General features: G+C 47.8%; 1 protein-coding gene across 6 annotated transcripts in view; it reads right to left on the bottom strand.

Annotated features, from left to right (window-relative positions):
* LOC146859432 (beta-galactosidase-like) overlaps nt 1–15,315 on the bottom strand; it is a 356,754-nt gene that overhangs the window by 54,009 nt on the left and 287,430 nt on the right. For all 6 annotated transcript variants that reach the window (XM_085650133.1, XM_085650132.1, XM_085650130.1 and 3 more), the window contains 2 exons: nt 2,327–2,416; nt 1,289–1,402 (listed from right to left, as the gene is read on the bottom strand). In XM_085650133.1, the coding sequence (XP_085506259.1) occupies nt 1,289–1,402; nt 2,327–2,416 (204 nt within the window). The remainder of the gene's footprint in view (nt 1–1,288; nt 1,403–2,326; nt 2,417–15,315) is intronic.

Below are 15,315 nucleotides of genomic sequence, written 5' to 3'. Positions count from 1 at the left end.
CCCAGTTATTGCTGCCCCATCTCTGGCCCTCATGCTGCATTGCTTGCAACGCCCTGCCCTGTGTTCTTGCTTGTTCCACCCCCTCCAGCTGTGTTGCTTGCGTCTTCACCTCCCACCAGGAAAAGAAAGCGTTGGCAAAGCCAATAGGCCTTAACTATGCAAAATCTATTGACTTTGTCAATAATTGTTTTAGGCAGGTTGTGCATGCTGCACAGTGGATGACCTGCAGTACAACCTGGCAAAAAAACATTGACAAAGCTAAACAGAAAAGCTATTTGGCTTTGTCAATGTATTTGTCATTTTGTACAGCAGTGCGGCTGCTGTGCAGCATTGTTGAAAGTAAAAAAAACACACAAAAAGAAAACGCACAATGATGCGGGCAGCGCTTTTTTTTCTGAATTTCATCTGCGCTGCTGTAAAGCATGGCTGAAAAAAACAGGTGAAACCGATTGCCTTTGCCAATGCTTGTTACTTAATACACTTTCATCTTTTTTTTTTTCCAAGACAGATAATTCAACCACCTCGAGATTACTCAAGTATAACAGGAAATCTAGAATACCTTTGAACAAACAAACGTAGAAAATCACTTAATTTCTTTCGTCACCTTTTTGTTACTTCACAGAGTTGAAGATGAAACAAAAAGAGTTTAAGAACAAAAGAAGGGATTAGAATCAAAACGGAGGGTGTGGGGAACTGCTTTTTGATATTCTTCAATCAAAACAACAATGAACTAAGTTCAGCTGAAAGCATTTGGAAAGCCAGTCAGTCTTGCTTTGTCAGTACTTCTTTGTTGTCACTATTGGCTCTTGTCATTGCTTAAAAAACTGCAGTAAAAGCATTGGCAAAGCCATTAGCATTGGGCAGCCATCTGTGGCTGTTATTTTGTATACTTGCAAGATTGCAGAACACTGCATGTAGACGAAACATGGTGGAAATCTTCAAACTACGGGTAAAAACGTCCAAGATTGCGAAACGCGATCTTCTATGCCTCCAAGACGGCCGCCATGTTGCGCTGTGACCCAATTAGACCATTTACCATTCCTGATCCATTCGCAAAGGTTAATCAGATCACTGGGTTCAACCACATTTGCACTTCCGTACTCTGCTGACATTGCTATCGCTCGTTCACGGTCCTTTACCTCAGGTAGTATGGTATGTCCCTTTCACCGCGCCTTACCCTGGCTTACTGTGTTCCATACGCATTCACCCTACCCTCCGACACATAATGCCCCATCCCATTCACCATGACTTATGGGCATCACACCATAGATAGTGAAGCATACTTTACCCCTTTCAACATGACGTAGCCAAAGTCGTGCACCGCGTCATGCGGAGCCATCAGCGGGGTGGGTTCCAGGACATCAACAGGCAACCTGGTTCTGTACAGGACGAACCCGAAATACTGGAAGAGAAAGGGAGGTGTGAGTCAGATAGAAGCGTCCTTCGATATCACCAGGGACTTGCTGCCATGTCTAAGCACCAACCACCTGCTAGAACTGTCCTGAAGCCACACAGATTCAATCAGAACTAATCCCACAACATCCACTCGCTGCCACACGCGAGGTAGAGGGTCTACACTGATTCTTGGCTATCACGGACGGCCACATGTGGTTCAAATTCTATGTCCTTGCCAGAATGCTCCTATAAACCCACAGCTATCAGTCTGAAGTATGTACTCACAGGTCACTCTTTCAGTACTCTGATCTCGAGCACCTCCTTCAATACAACCGCTGCCTACAATGCAACAGCTGGGTATGCATCTCTGGTATCAAAGCAATGACACAAGGTGCCAGAAAAACACAACAGCCCTCCCCATACCACAAACACACACACAATACAGCCTTTCCCTACACAATACAGCCTTTATCTTCAAAATGCATCTCCTTCATAAATAATTGCTACATAATACAACCTTTGCCTACACAACACAACCCCTACTTAGAGACAGGCCTTTCCTACACACCTGCAGAATACAACCTTTCCCTACACATTATAACACCTCCCTACAGAACACAGCCTTTCTCTACTCAATACTGCCCTTTTCTTCACAATGCAGCCCCCGCCTACACATTACAGACACTCTCTGAAAGGTCCAGCCCCCACACACAATACAGACTTTCCCTACAAAAGAGAAAGCATCACTACACAATACAGTGCCCTCCTGGGCAATACAACCTATCCCTGCACCATACAACCCATTCCTACAAATCAGCACTGCCCTACACAACACATCGCCTCGCTAGACAATACAGCCTTGTCCTACACAACACGCCGCCTCGCTAAACAATGCAGCCCAACACTTACAGCACATTAGCCCTTGGCTTACCTGGTTCAGCTGCTCAAAGGTGAGGGGGAAGGAGGCAAGGACAGGCGGATACACTGAGAGGATCTCTAGGAGCTGGAGGAGGTCTCCGATCTGTGGAGGAAACACACAATCAGTCTCAGAACCAGGAGTGAGGGTTAGGAATAAGACAGGATCAGTCTCATACCCAGGAGTGAGGGTCAGGAATAACATAGGATCAGTCTCATACCCAGGAGTGAGGGCCAGGAATAAGACAGGATCAGTCTCAGAACCAGGAGTGAGGGTCAGGAATAAGACAGGATCAGTCTCAGAACCAGGAGTGAGGGTCAGGAATAAGACAGGATCAGTCTCAGAACCAGGAGTGAGAGTCAGGAATAAGACAGGATCAGTCTCATACCCAGGAGTGAGGGTCAGGAATAAGACAGGATCAGTCTCAGACCTAGGAGTGAGGCGCAGTAATAAGACAGGATCAGTCTCATACCCAGGAGTGAGGGCCAGTAATAAGACAGGATCAGTCTCAGAACCAGGAGTGAGGGTCAGTAATAAGACAGGATCAGTCTCATCACCAGGAGTGAGGGTCAGGAATAAGACAGGATCAGTCTCAGGCCCAGGAGTGAGGGTTGGTAATAAGATAGGATCAGTCTCGGACCCAGGAGTGAGGGTTAGTAATACGATAGGATCAGTCTCTGAAGCAGGAGTGAGGGCTAGTAATAAAATAGGATCAGTCTCAGACACAGGAGTGAGGGTTAGTAATAAGACAGGATCAGACTCAGACCCAGGAGTGAGGGCTAGGAATAAGATAGAATCTGTCACAGACACAGGAGTGAGGGCTAGTAAGAAGATAGGATCAGTCTCAGACCCAGGAGTGAGGGCTAGGAATAAGATAGAATCTGTCTCAGACACAGGAGTGAGGGCTAGTAAGAAGATAGGATCAGTCTCAGACCCAGGAGTGAGAGTTAGTAATAACACAGGATCGGTCTCAGACCCAGGAGGGAGGGCTAGTAATAAGATAGGATCAGTCTCAGACCCAGGAGTGAGGGCTAGGAATAAGATAGAATCTGTCTCAGACACAGGAGTGAGGGCTAGTAAGAAGATAGGATCAGTCTCAGACCCAGGAGTGAGAGTTAGTAATAACACAGGATCGGTCTCAGACCCAGGAGGGAGGGCTAGTAATAAGATAGGATCAGTCTCAGACCCAGGCGTGAAGGTCAGCAATAAGGGAGGATCAGTCTCGGACCCAGGAGTGAGGGTCAGTAATAAGACAAGAACAGTCTCAGACCCAGGAGTGAGGTCAGTAATATGGCAGGATCAGTCTCAGAACCAGGAGTGAGGGTCAGTAATAAGACAGGATCAGTCTCAGGCCCAGGAGTGAGGGTTAGTAATAAGATAGGATCAGTCTCATCACCAGGAGTGAGGGTCAGGAATAACACGATCAGTCTCAGAACCAGGAGTGAGGGTCAGTAATAAGACAGGATCAGTCTCAGGCCCAGGAGTGAGGGTTGGTAATAAGATAGGATCAGTCTCGGACCCAGGAGTGAGGGTTAGTAATAAGATAGGATCAGTCTCAGACCCAGGAGTGAGGGTTAGTTATACGATAGGATCAGTCTCTGAAGCAGGAGTGAGGGCTAGTAATAAAATAGGATCAGTCTCAGACCCAGGAGTGAGGGCTAGGAATAAGATCGAATCTGTCTCAGACACAGGAGTGAGGGCTAGTAAGAAGATAGGATCAGTCTCAGACCCAGGAGTGAGAGTTAGTAATAACACAGGATCGGTCTCAGACCCAGGAGGGAGGGCTAGTAATAAGATAGGATCAGTCTCAGACCCAGGCGTGAAGGTCAGCAATAAGGGAGGATCAGTCTCGGACCCAGGAGTGAGGGTCAGTAATAAGACAGGATCAGTCTCAGACCCAGGAGTGAGGTCAGTAATATGGCAGGATCAGTCTCTGACTCAGGAGTGAGGGTCAGTAATAAGACAGGATCAGTCTCAGAACCAGGAGTGAGGGTCAGTAATAAGACAGGATCAGTCTCAGGCCGAGGAGTGAGGGTTAGTAATACGATAGGATCAGTCTCTGAAGCAGGAGTGAGGGCTAGTAATAAAATAGGATCAGTCTCAGACACAGGAGTGAGGGTTAGTAATAAGACAGGATCAGACTCAGACCCAGGAGTGAGGGCTAGGAATAAGATAGAATCTGTCTCAGACACAGGAGTGAGGGCTAGTAAGAAGATAGGATCAGTCTCAGACCCAGGAGTGAGGGCTAGGAATAAGATAGAATCTGTCTCAGACACAGGAGTGAGGGCTAGTAAGAAGATAGGATCAGTCTCAGACCCAGGAGTGAGAGTTAGTAATAACACAGGATCGGTCTCAGACCCAGGAGGGAGGGCTAGTAATAAGATAGGATCAGTCTCAGACCCAGGAGTGAGGGCTAGGAATAAGATAGAATCTGTCTCAGACACAGGAGTGAGGGCTAGTAAGAAGATAGGATCAGTCTCAGACCCAGGAGTGAGAGTTAGTAATAACACAGGATCGGTCTCAGACCCAGGAGGGAGGGCTAGTAATAAGATAGGATCAGTCTCCGACCCAGGCGTGAAGGTCAGCAATAAGGGAGGATCAGTCTCGGACCCAGGAGTGAGGGTCAGTAATAAGACAGGATCAGTCTCAGACCCAGGAGTGAGGTCAGTAATATGGCAGGATCAGTCTCTGACTCAGGAGTGAGGGTCAGTAATAAGACAGGATCAGTCTCAGAACCAGGAGTGAGGGTCAGTAATAAGACAGGATCAGTCTCAGGCCCAGGAGTGAGGGTTAGTAATAAGATAGGATCAGTCTCATCACCAGGAGTGAGGGTCAGGAATAACACGATCAGTCTCAGAGCCAGGAGTGAGGGTCAGTAATAAGACAGGATCAGTCTCAGGCCCAGGAGTGAGGGTTGGTAATAAGATAGGATCAGTCTCAGACCCAGGAGTGAGGGTTAGTTATACGATAGGATCAGTCTCTGAAGCAGGAGTGAGGGCTAGTAATAAAATAGGATCAGTCTCAGACCCAGGAGTGAGGGCTAGGAATAAGATAGAATCTGTCTCAGACACAGGAGTGAGGGCTAGTAAGAAGATAGGATCAGTCTCAGACCCAGGAGTGAGAGTTAGTAATAACACAGGATCGGTCTCAGACCCAGGAGGGAGGGCTAGTAATAAGATAGGATCAGTCTCAGACCCAGGCGTGAAGGTCAGCAATAAGGGAGGATCAGTCTCGGACCCAGGAGTGAGGGTCAGTAATAAGACAGGATCAGTCTCAGACCCAGGAGTGAGGTCAGTAATATGGCAGGATCAGTCTCTGACTCAGGAGTGAGGGTCAGTAATAAGACAGGATCAGTCTCAGAACCAGGAGTGAGGGTCAGTAATAAGACAGGATCAGTCTCAGGCCCAGGAGTGAGGGTTAGTAATAAGATAGGATCAGTCTCATCACCAGGAGTGAGGGTCAGGAATAACACGATCAGTCTCAGAACCAGGAGTGAGGGTCAGTAATAAGACAGGATCAGTCTCAGGCCCAGGAGTGAGGGTTGGTAATAAGATAGGATCAGTCTCGGACCCAGGAGTGAGGGTTAGTAATAAGATAGGATCAGTCTCGGACCCAGGAGTGAGGGTTAGTAATACGATAGGATCAGTCTCTGAAGCAGGAGTGAGGGCTAGTAATAAAATAGGATCAGTCTCAGACACAGGAGTGAGGGTTAGTAATAAGACAGGATCAGACTCAGACCCAGGAGTGAGGGCTAGGAATAAGATAGAATCTGTCTCAGACACAGGAGTGAGGGCTAGTAAGAAGATAGGATCAGTCTCAGACCCAGGAGTGAGAGTTAGTAATAACACAGGATCGGTCTCAGACCCAGGAGGGAGGGCTAGTAATAAGATAGGATCAGTCTCAGACCCAGGAGTGAAGGTCAGCAATAAGGGAGGATCAGTCTCGGACCCAGGAGTGAGGGTCAGTAATAAGACAGGATCAGTCTCAGACCCAGGAGTGAGGTCAGTAATATGGCAGGATCAGTCTCTGACTCAGGAGTGAGGGTCAGTAATAAGACAGGATCAGTCTCAGAACCAGGAGTGAGGGTCAGTAATAAGACAGGATCAGTATCAGGCCGAGGAGTGAGGGTTAGTAATAAGATAGGATCAGTCTCATCACCACGAGTGAGGGTCAGGAATAACACGATCAATCTCAGAAACAGGAGTAAGGGTCAGTATTAAGACAAGATCAGTCTCAGGCCCAGGATTGAGGGTTAGTAATAAGATAGGATCAGTATCAGAACCAGGAGTGAGGGTTAGTAATAAGATAGGATCAGTCTCATCACCAGGAGTGAGGGTCAGGAATAACACAGGATCAGTCTCAGAACCAGGAGTGAGGGCTAGTAATAAGATAGGATCAGTCTCATCACCAGGAGTGAGGGTCAGGAATAACACGATCAGTCTCAGAACCAGGTGTGAGGGTCAGGAATAAGACAGGATCAGTCTCAGAACCAGGAGTGAGAGTGAGGAATAAGGCAGGATCAGTCTCATACCCAGGAGTGAGGGTTAGTAAAAAGACAGGATCAGTCTCATCACCAGGAGTGAGGATCAGTAATAAGACAGGATCAGTCTAAGACCCAGGAGTGAGGGTCAGTAATAAGGCAGGATCAGTCTCGAACCCAGGAGTGAAGGTCAGTAATAAGGCAGGATCAGTCTCGGACCCAGGAGCGAGGGTCAGTAATAAGACAGGATCAGTCTCAGACCCAGGAGTGAGGGTCAGTAATAAGACAGGATCAGTCTCAGAACCAGGAGTGAGAGTGAGGAATAAGGCAGGATCAGTCTCATACCCAGGAGTGAGGGTTAGTAAAAAGACAGGATCAGTCTCATCACCAGGAGTGAGGATCAGTAATAAGACAGGATCAGTCTAAGACCCAGGAGTGAGGGTCAGTAATAAGGCAGGATCAGTCTCGGACCCAGGAGTGAAGGTCAGTAATAAGGCAGGATCAGTCTCATCACCAGGAGTGAGGGTCAGTAATAAGACAGGATCAGTGTCAGGCCCACGAGTGAAGGTCAGTAATAAGGCAGGATCTGTCTCGGACCCAGGAGTGAGGGTCAGTAATAAGGCAGGATCAGTCTCGGACCCAGGAGTGAGGTTCAGTAATAGGACAGGATCAGTCTCAGAACCAGGAGTGAGGGTCAGGAATAACACGATCAGTCTCAGAACCAGGAGTGAGGGTCAGTACTAAGACAGGATCAGTCTCAGGCCCAGGAGTGAGGGTTAGTAATAGGATAGGATCAGTCTCATCACCAGGAGTGAGGGTCAGGAATAACACGATCAGTCTCAGAACCAGGAGTGAGGGTCAGCACTAAGACAGGATCAGTCTCAGGCCCAGGAGTGAGGGTCAGGAATAACACCGGAACAGTCTCAGAACCAGGAGTGAGGGCTAGTAATAAGATAGGATCAGTCTCATCACCAGGAGTGAGGGTCAGGAATAACACGATCAGTCTCAGAACCAGGAGTGAGGGTCAGCACTAAGACAGGATCAGTCTCAGGCCCAGGAGTGAGGGTCAGGAATAACACCGGATCAGTCTCAGAACCAGGAGTGAGGGCTAGTAATAAGATAGGATCAGTCTCATCACCAGGAGTGAGGGTCAGGAATAACACAGGCTCAGTCTCGGACCCAGGAGTGAGGGTTAGTAATACGATAGGATCAGTCTCAGACCCAGGAGTGAGGGCAAGTAATAAGATAGGATCAGTCTCAGACCCAGGAGTGAGGGTTAGTAATAAGACAGGATCAGTCTCAGGCCCAGGAGTGAGGGCTAGTAATAAGATCGGATCAGTCTCAGACCCAGGAGTGAGGGTTAGTAATACAATTGGATCAGTCTCAGACCCAGGAGTGAGGGCTAGTAATAAGATAGGATCAGTCTCAGACCCAGGAGTGAGGGTTAGTAATAAGACAGGATCAGTCTCAGGCCCAGGAGTGAGGGCTAGTAATAAGATAGGATCAGTCTCAAACCCAGGAGTGAGGGTTAGTAATACAATTGGATCAGTCTCAGACCCAGGAGTGAGGGCTAGTAATAAGATAGGATCAGTCTCAGACCCAGGAGTGAGGGTTAGTAATAAGACAGGATCAGTCTCAGACCCAGGAGTGAGGGTTAGTAATAAGACAGGATCAGTCTCAGGCCCAGGAGTGAGGGCTAGTAATAAGATAGGATCAGTCTCAGACCCAGGAGTGAGGGCTTGTAATAAGATAGGATCCGTCTCAGACCCAAGAGTGAGGGTTAGTAATAAGACAGGATCAGTCTCAGGCCCAAGAGTGAGGGCTAGTAATAAGATAGGATCAGTCTCAGACCCAGGAGTGAGGGCTAGTAATAAGATAGGATCAGTCTCAGACCCAGGAATGAGGGCTAGTAATAAGATAGGATCAGTCTCAGACCCAGGAGTGAGGGCTAGTAATACGATAGGATCAGTCTCAGACCCAGGAGTGAGGGTTAGTAATACGATAGGATCAGTCTCAGACCCAGGAGTGAGGGCTAGTAATAAGATAGGATCAGTCTCAGACCCAGGAGTGAGGGTTAGTAATAAGATAGGATCAGTCTCAGGCCCAGGAGTGAGGGCTAGTAATAAGATAGGATCAGTCTCAGACCCAGGAGTGAGGGCTAGTAATAAGATAGGATCAGTCTCAGACCCAGGAGTGAGGGCTAGTAATAAGATAGGATCAGTCTCAGACCCGGGAGTGAGGGCTAGTAATACGATAGGATCAGTCTCAGACCCAGGAGTGAGGGTTAGTAATACGATAGGATCAGTCTCAGACCCAGGAGTGAGGGTTAGTAATAAGACAGGATCAGTCTCAGGCCCAGGAGTGAGGGCTAGTAATAAGATCGGATCAGTCTCAGACCCAGGAGTGAGGGCTAGTAATACGATAGGATCAGTCTCAGACCCAGGAGTGAGGGCTAGTAATAAGACAGGATCAGTCTCAGACCCAGGAGTGAGGGCTAGTAATACGATAGGATCAGTCTCAGACCCAGGAGTGAGGGCTAGTAATAAGACAGGATCAGTCTCAGACCCAGGAGTGAGGGCTAGTAATAAGATGACAGTTCTCTGGGTTGGGCATACGTCCAATACGTCATAACAGCCTCGATGAAAATATAACTATGTAAGGCTCCCAGGTTTCCATTTTGACTGATTTCACAGATAAATACAGCAGCAAACATTGCGCTTCCGCCTGTATTAATGTTTTTAAAGGTGGAAAAACTCAGAACACATGGCTTCTTTGGAAGGGCCCTCCATGCTTCCTTCATGAATTCCAAGCCAACGGCTGAGCAGATGGACAGCACGGGGGTTAAATGCACACATACCTTAACATATATATGAATTTAATGCTCATATTATACCACATTGCAGCAGCCTGACCGTACAAACTCTGCTGTCGTTTTTCCTAAAAGCGGTGAACCTGGTGCCTGGTGAGGCAGGGGTGTGGGGGGAGAAGGAGGGCAGGGGCATTGGGGGGAGGGGAAGCCATTACATTCCCATTTGCCTTGTAGATGTTTTCCCTGCTTGAATGAAATCCACTCTACTCCCTTTTCTGACTTGTGGCCATGTCTCCTGGCTACAGCCCTCCAGGTAGAGGAGCATTTAAAGAACACCTGGACCAGTCCAAACTGGTATCAGTGTGGCCACCAAAGCCGGAAGCCTGCACATCTGGCCAGCTGCAATGAGATCATGTTCCCCCCAGGAGAGGAGGATCCTTGGGACAAGTCAATCCTGCAGCCTCCCTGAAATGCTCTGGAAATGCCCCTCTTACCGTCTGAGGAGGGAGGATACGCACCATCTCACTCAGAAAGTACTGGGGTCAGATTTGTTGAGCTGGGCACCAAGGAGGCGTGTACACCTGTACACAGAAGGAAGACAAGGACCCCTGGTGCAAACACAGGTCAAAAACGATAAACTGCTCCAAAGAAGACTACAGCAGGTGCAGCATCTGTGTGCTACTGTAACTCTGAATATCTCCAATTCATGTCCAGTTTTTGTCAGTGATTTTCCAAAGGTGCATAAAATGTACCAAGGCCACATAGGGATTCACTCTACCATTGTCAAAGATGCTCTAATTCTTGGACTTCATCCCTAATCCAAAGGTTTATCCTAGATCTACAATTAAAGAGACACAGCTAGAAGAGTACACCCTCTGCTGCGTATCCTCGAAAATCTGAAATGCCTCAAAGATCTGAAATGCCTCAAAGATCTGAAATGCCTCAAAGACCTCGAATGTCTCAAAGACCTCGAATGTCTCAAAGACCTCGAATGTCTCAAAGACCTCGAATGTCTCAAAGACCTGAAATGCCTAAAAGACCTGAAATGCCTCAAAGACCTTGTGAGAAAGTGCCATCTTTCTTGCATGGTATGCCCCCACTTTTTGCTGAATTGCTGAATGTACTTTGACTGAGTGTGCCCTGGACTCCTGCCAATCAGGTGCCCAGGGCCTATGTTCCTTCCCTAAAACCTACATTGTCAAACCCTGGCCACATGTCAGCCCCTGGTAAATGGTACCCTAGGTACCCAGGGCCTTGTGACCAGGGAAGGCCTCTAAGGGCTGCAGCATTCATTGTGCCACCCTTAGAGGCCCTGTACCCTAACACACACACACTGCCCTGCAGGCTGAGTGTCTGGGTACAAGACAAAACAAAGAGTCGACATGACACACATCCCTGTGTGCCGTGCCCACAACCTACACTGCCCTGGCATACATCAGCTACCCCTCTAGCTGGGTGCCCTATGCCAGTGGTGTGGGCACAGGAGCATGAGCCTTGTGCCCCTACAGTACCCAGGTCCATTCCTGGGCACTGTAAGTACAGTGCTGCCATTTAAGAGTATATGGTGCTGGGAGCTCGTCAAACACGAACTCCACAGCACCATAATGGCACACTTTAGACTGAGAAGTTTAGTATCAAACTTCTCAGCACATTAAACCCGCACTAATGCCAGTGTGGGATTTAATGTACAAAGCACTACAGAGGGCATCTTAGAGATGCCCCCTGAAACCTAACCTACAATCCACGTCTTGTCTGAGAGGCTGCCTAGGCTGCCACACAGCAGACATGTTGCTAGACCCCTGGGTGGAGAGCCCCCGCTCTCCTGGGCCTGCAACAATGCACATCCTGGGCGAGGTGCTAGGTCTCCTCCCCCATGATGGGCAGGGGGAAGCTTCAAAGGCATGCCGCCTTTGTGAGCTTCTCCAGGCCACTTGCTGTACTCAGCAACTGGCCCCCACCGGTTCTGACCCCTACTCTGGCGGGAAGACTGGCCGGAAACCCCGAGGAAGGACAGGGGGTGTGCCAGCCTCTGCCAATCCCACACCTCAGGTGGGGGAGGCGAGGTGAAGCACATCTCCGGGCTCTCGCCATCTTGAAGATGGGGAGCCCTACCCAATCAGGACTAGGCCACTGCCCCCCTCCCACAGGAGAGTGGCAGGATAGGGGGTGTACCCACCCCAGGACAGGATCCAGTGGTCCCTACCCTTTACCTACCTGTAACGCCCCTAAATTTAGTATTTAGGGGCACCCTGAACCTTCCTTCCTTAGATTCCAGATTCTAAAACATCAAAGAAGATCAAGAAGAAAGAAGACCTGCCGTGCAGCTGCTAAGAAGAGGAAGACACCAACTGCTTTGGCCCCAGCCCTACCTGCCTGTCGACCCCCGGAGGACCTGGCTACCTTGTGACTCTGAGCACCTGAGACTCCCACGAACAGTGGCTCTGCTCAAAGCAAGTATCTAACCCCTGGCATCAGCCCGGAACCGCGAACCCTGCACACTCTGCCCCGCCAAGCCTGGCCTATGCTGGAGTGGACAAAGACCCTGTGGACGTCCCCCCGGCGACTGTGACCCCAAATCCGGCACCCAAGGACCCACCTCGACACTCCTGGCGATGCCTGCAGCCTCAGAACCAGGGACCCCCCCAACCGCGATCAACAGAGGGTAAGATTTCCCGACACCAAAAGGCACCCCGGCGCCTTGCGGCCCCATGTGCCCGACTCCTGGGTACCTACCTATCCTCCAACTAACCTCTCGAAGTGGTGGTGGCACCTGAAGAATCTTCGCCCCGAGCTTGCAGCCTTTGTTCGTCCTTGAGCTTTACCATAGCAATCCATTGAGCTCCCGACGGATCAAAAGCACCCTGCACCCAGCCGCCCGAGTGGCCCTGGCATTGCAACTTCTACTCCTATCTACTTCACCATTTGCCCTGAACAAGTGACCAGGAGCCGCTGAGGGTGCAACAACTGTACTTACCTGACTCTGGGAGACCCCTGAGTGTATGCCCAGAACCTTAACTCTGCCAGTCGAGTACTTACCCAAAAGCCGATAACTCACTTTTCTTCCATAGGGTAACATTGACTGGTTTCTGTTGTAATTTCTTTGTAGTGTGGAGTTTCTAAACTTTAAAATATTCACCTAAAATCAACCGAGTAACGAAAACGGAAACACTCACCTGCTATTAGGAGAGATCCCAGTGCTGGATCTTGGTGCCTAGCACTGACCCTGAAAGGTACTTACAACCGTACTTACCACTAACTCAATTTTCTCCCATAGGAAACCATTGACTGTTTTTCTGTGAAATTTCTTCCAAGTGTCGATTTTTGCAAACTACAAATATTCTTTAAAAATCGTACCAACTGTGAATACCAAATTACTTACCTGTTTTAGATAGATGCCCCCGTACTGAGCCTAGGAGCCCAGCACTGGATTACAAAAGTAACGAGAACATACTTTACCCGTAACTTGAATTTTCTTCCATAGGAAACCATTGACTGTTTTTCTGTGAAATTTCTTCTAAGTGTCGATTTTGCAAACTTATAAATATTCCTTAAAATTTGCCTGTGTAACTTAACGCAGTTTCTCAACTGCTTACAGGTGGTACACTAGTGCTGGATCTAGGATCCAACACTGACCTAGAAAAAGTAACCATAACCCTACTTACCTACTAAGTGAATTTCCTTCCATAGGATAACATTGGTAATTTGATTAGAAGAAGTTTCTGTGTCAACTTTTAAAATAGCAAAATATTGCTTAAAAATATCAACAGTAACTAAAACGAATGTACTCACTTGTTTCCAAGAACTGTCCCAGGACTGAATCTAGGAACCAGTCCTAGAGTTAGAAAAGTAATCCTGAAAGTAATCAATTGCACATAACTTAAAATTGCCATTGAGCTCAATGTATTATTGTGTTTGAAATTGTGTTGCCTATTGCAACACACTAACTATTACCTGCAAAAGTCAATTGCCTATTGCAAAGTATTTAACTAAAGCATCTCATTCTGAGAAAGTATATTTTGATACCTATTGTTGGTTCTAAAATAAAACAACCATATAGTTTTATATACAAACCATTGGCCTAGAGTTCAGTTCTTGAGTGTGTGAGACCAGTTGCTGACTGAGTGTGTACAACAAATGCTTTACACTGTCCTCTGATACTGCCTTACTGCTCAACCAAGCTACCACTTTAGAGAGTAAGGTTGTATCTAACTTTAACCTCTGCCAAACCTCTGGGGACTGTGGACTCTGTACACACTGTACCTATTTGGGAACAGTATTTACAGAGCCACTTTCTCACAGACCTGAAATGCCTCAAAGACCTGAAATGCCTCCTTCAGTCCAGGATTTCAAAATGATCATCCAAGCACTGGTATCATGCAAGTTGGTAGTTCTGTGCTCCCTGGTCTGCACCTTCTCAGTCTCACATACTTGAGGGCTGTCGTGAATGTCCTTGCAAGGTTACTTCATGGCTGCTATTTGAAAAAACAACTGACGGCAGGAGCAGTGTGGCCACCGGCCTGAAGCATGACAAGGAACATACTTCACTTTGTCTGAAGAATTCCAATGAGAATGAAATGTACATACAGAAGTTATGAATACCTATCTGAGCAGTGTTTAGAGAAAAAAAAATCAAAATTTAGAAGTATTGGTCAATGCTGGTGTGGCACGGAGACTCCCTCCTTCCAAGAACAGTACTGGACAGTGGAATAGTGATAGTCAGACTGCAGAGACCAGGAGGCCTAGAGAGTCCCACAGGTGCGTCTAGTGAAGGACAAGAGCTGGCGTGTGGACGCAATGTACTGCCATAAATATGTTGTGTTCTGCAAGACTCCGGTGGTCACTGATGTAGCCACTTTCAGCCATTATTAAAAGCAGGTGTGTGTGCAAAGCCACCTGCATAGTCGACAGGGAAGTCACCTCAACAGCCCCAAGTACTCTGCCGATACAATTAAAATCCCAAGTAGTTATGTAAAAAAATGTATATATCACACAAATATCCAACAGTTTCTTGGAGCTTGACTAGTGTGAGAGAACCTAATCCGAATGGAAACATAAAGGCATGAAAAGCTTGTTGAGAAAGCCACGTCTGAGAGAGCATCTGCCGGGCATCAAGTGAGATGTGCTGCGAAGCGCAAAGAAGGGAATTCCAGAGAACGGCGCCACAAAGAGAAAAGCTTCGGCCCCCAGTTCTGGATCTTAAGAATGTAGGTACAACAGACAGGCTGAGAAGAAACGGAGAGTACGGGCGAGTTGTACCTTAAAACTCACTTTGACATAAATGAGGGTCTCATCCCTGGAGCTCTTTAAAGGGTGATACACAGTGCCCTAAACTGAATCCGTTGTTTGATGGGAAGCCAGTGTAGAGTCTTGAGGATATGCCTGTGTAGCATCTTCCTCAGTCCTGGAGCATGGACATAGATTACGCCACACGGGAGCTCCGGTTAAGCATGACTTTATTCTCCAACATTCACTTGCGCACTGCGCATTACATCATACTTCCCATAACCACATCCTAACACTTCCCTGCACACCACGTAGTTCCTGTTATGGGTCCGCCCCAGAAACACGGGGGTCCTACTCCTTATAACATCAATATGATACACCAGGAATGAACACATCTGGGAGCATTTACGATCAAACATGCTGCAGAGTTTAGAAGCACCTGGAGTCTACTTAAACATGTGGTTGACTGGCCAAGGTACAGAGAATTTGCGT

This window comes from Triturus cristatus, chromosome 3_2, assembly GCF_964204655.1.
Source record: "Triturus cristatus chromosome 3_2, aTriCri1.1, whole genome shotgun sequence".
NCBI classification, from domain to species: Eukaryota; Metazoa; Chordata; class Amphibia; order Caudata; family Salamandridae; genus Triturus; species Triturus cristatus.
Note: the sequence above shows the minus strand (reverse complement) of the source record. Positions and strands in the feature narration are given on the sequence as shown.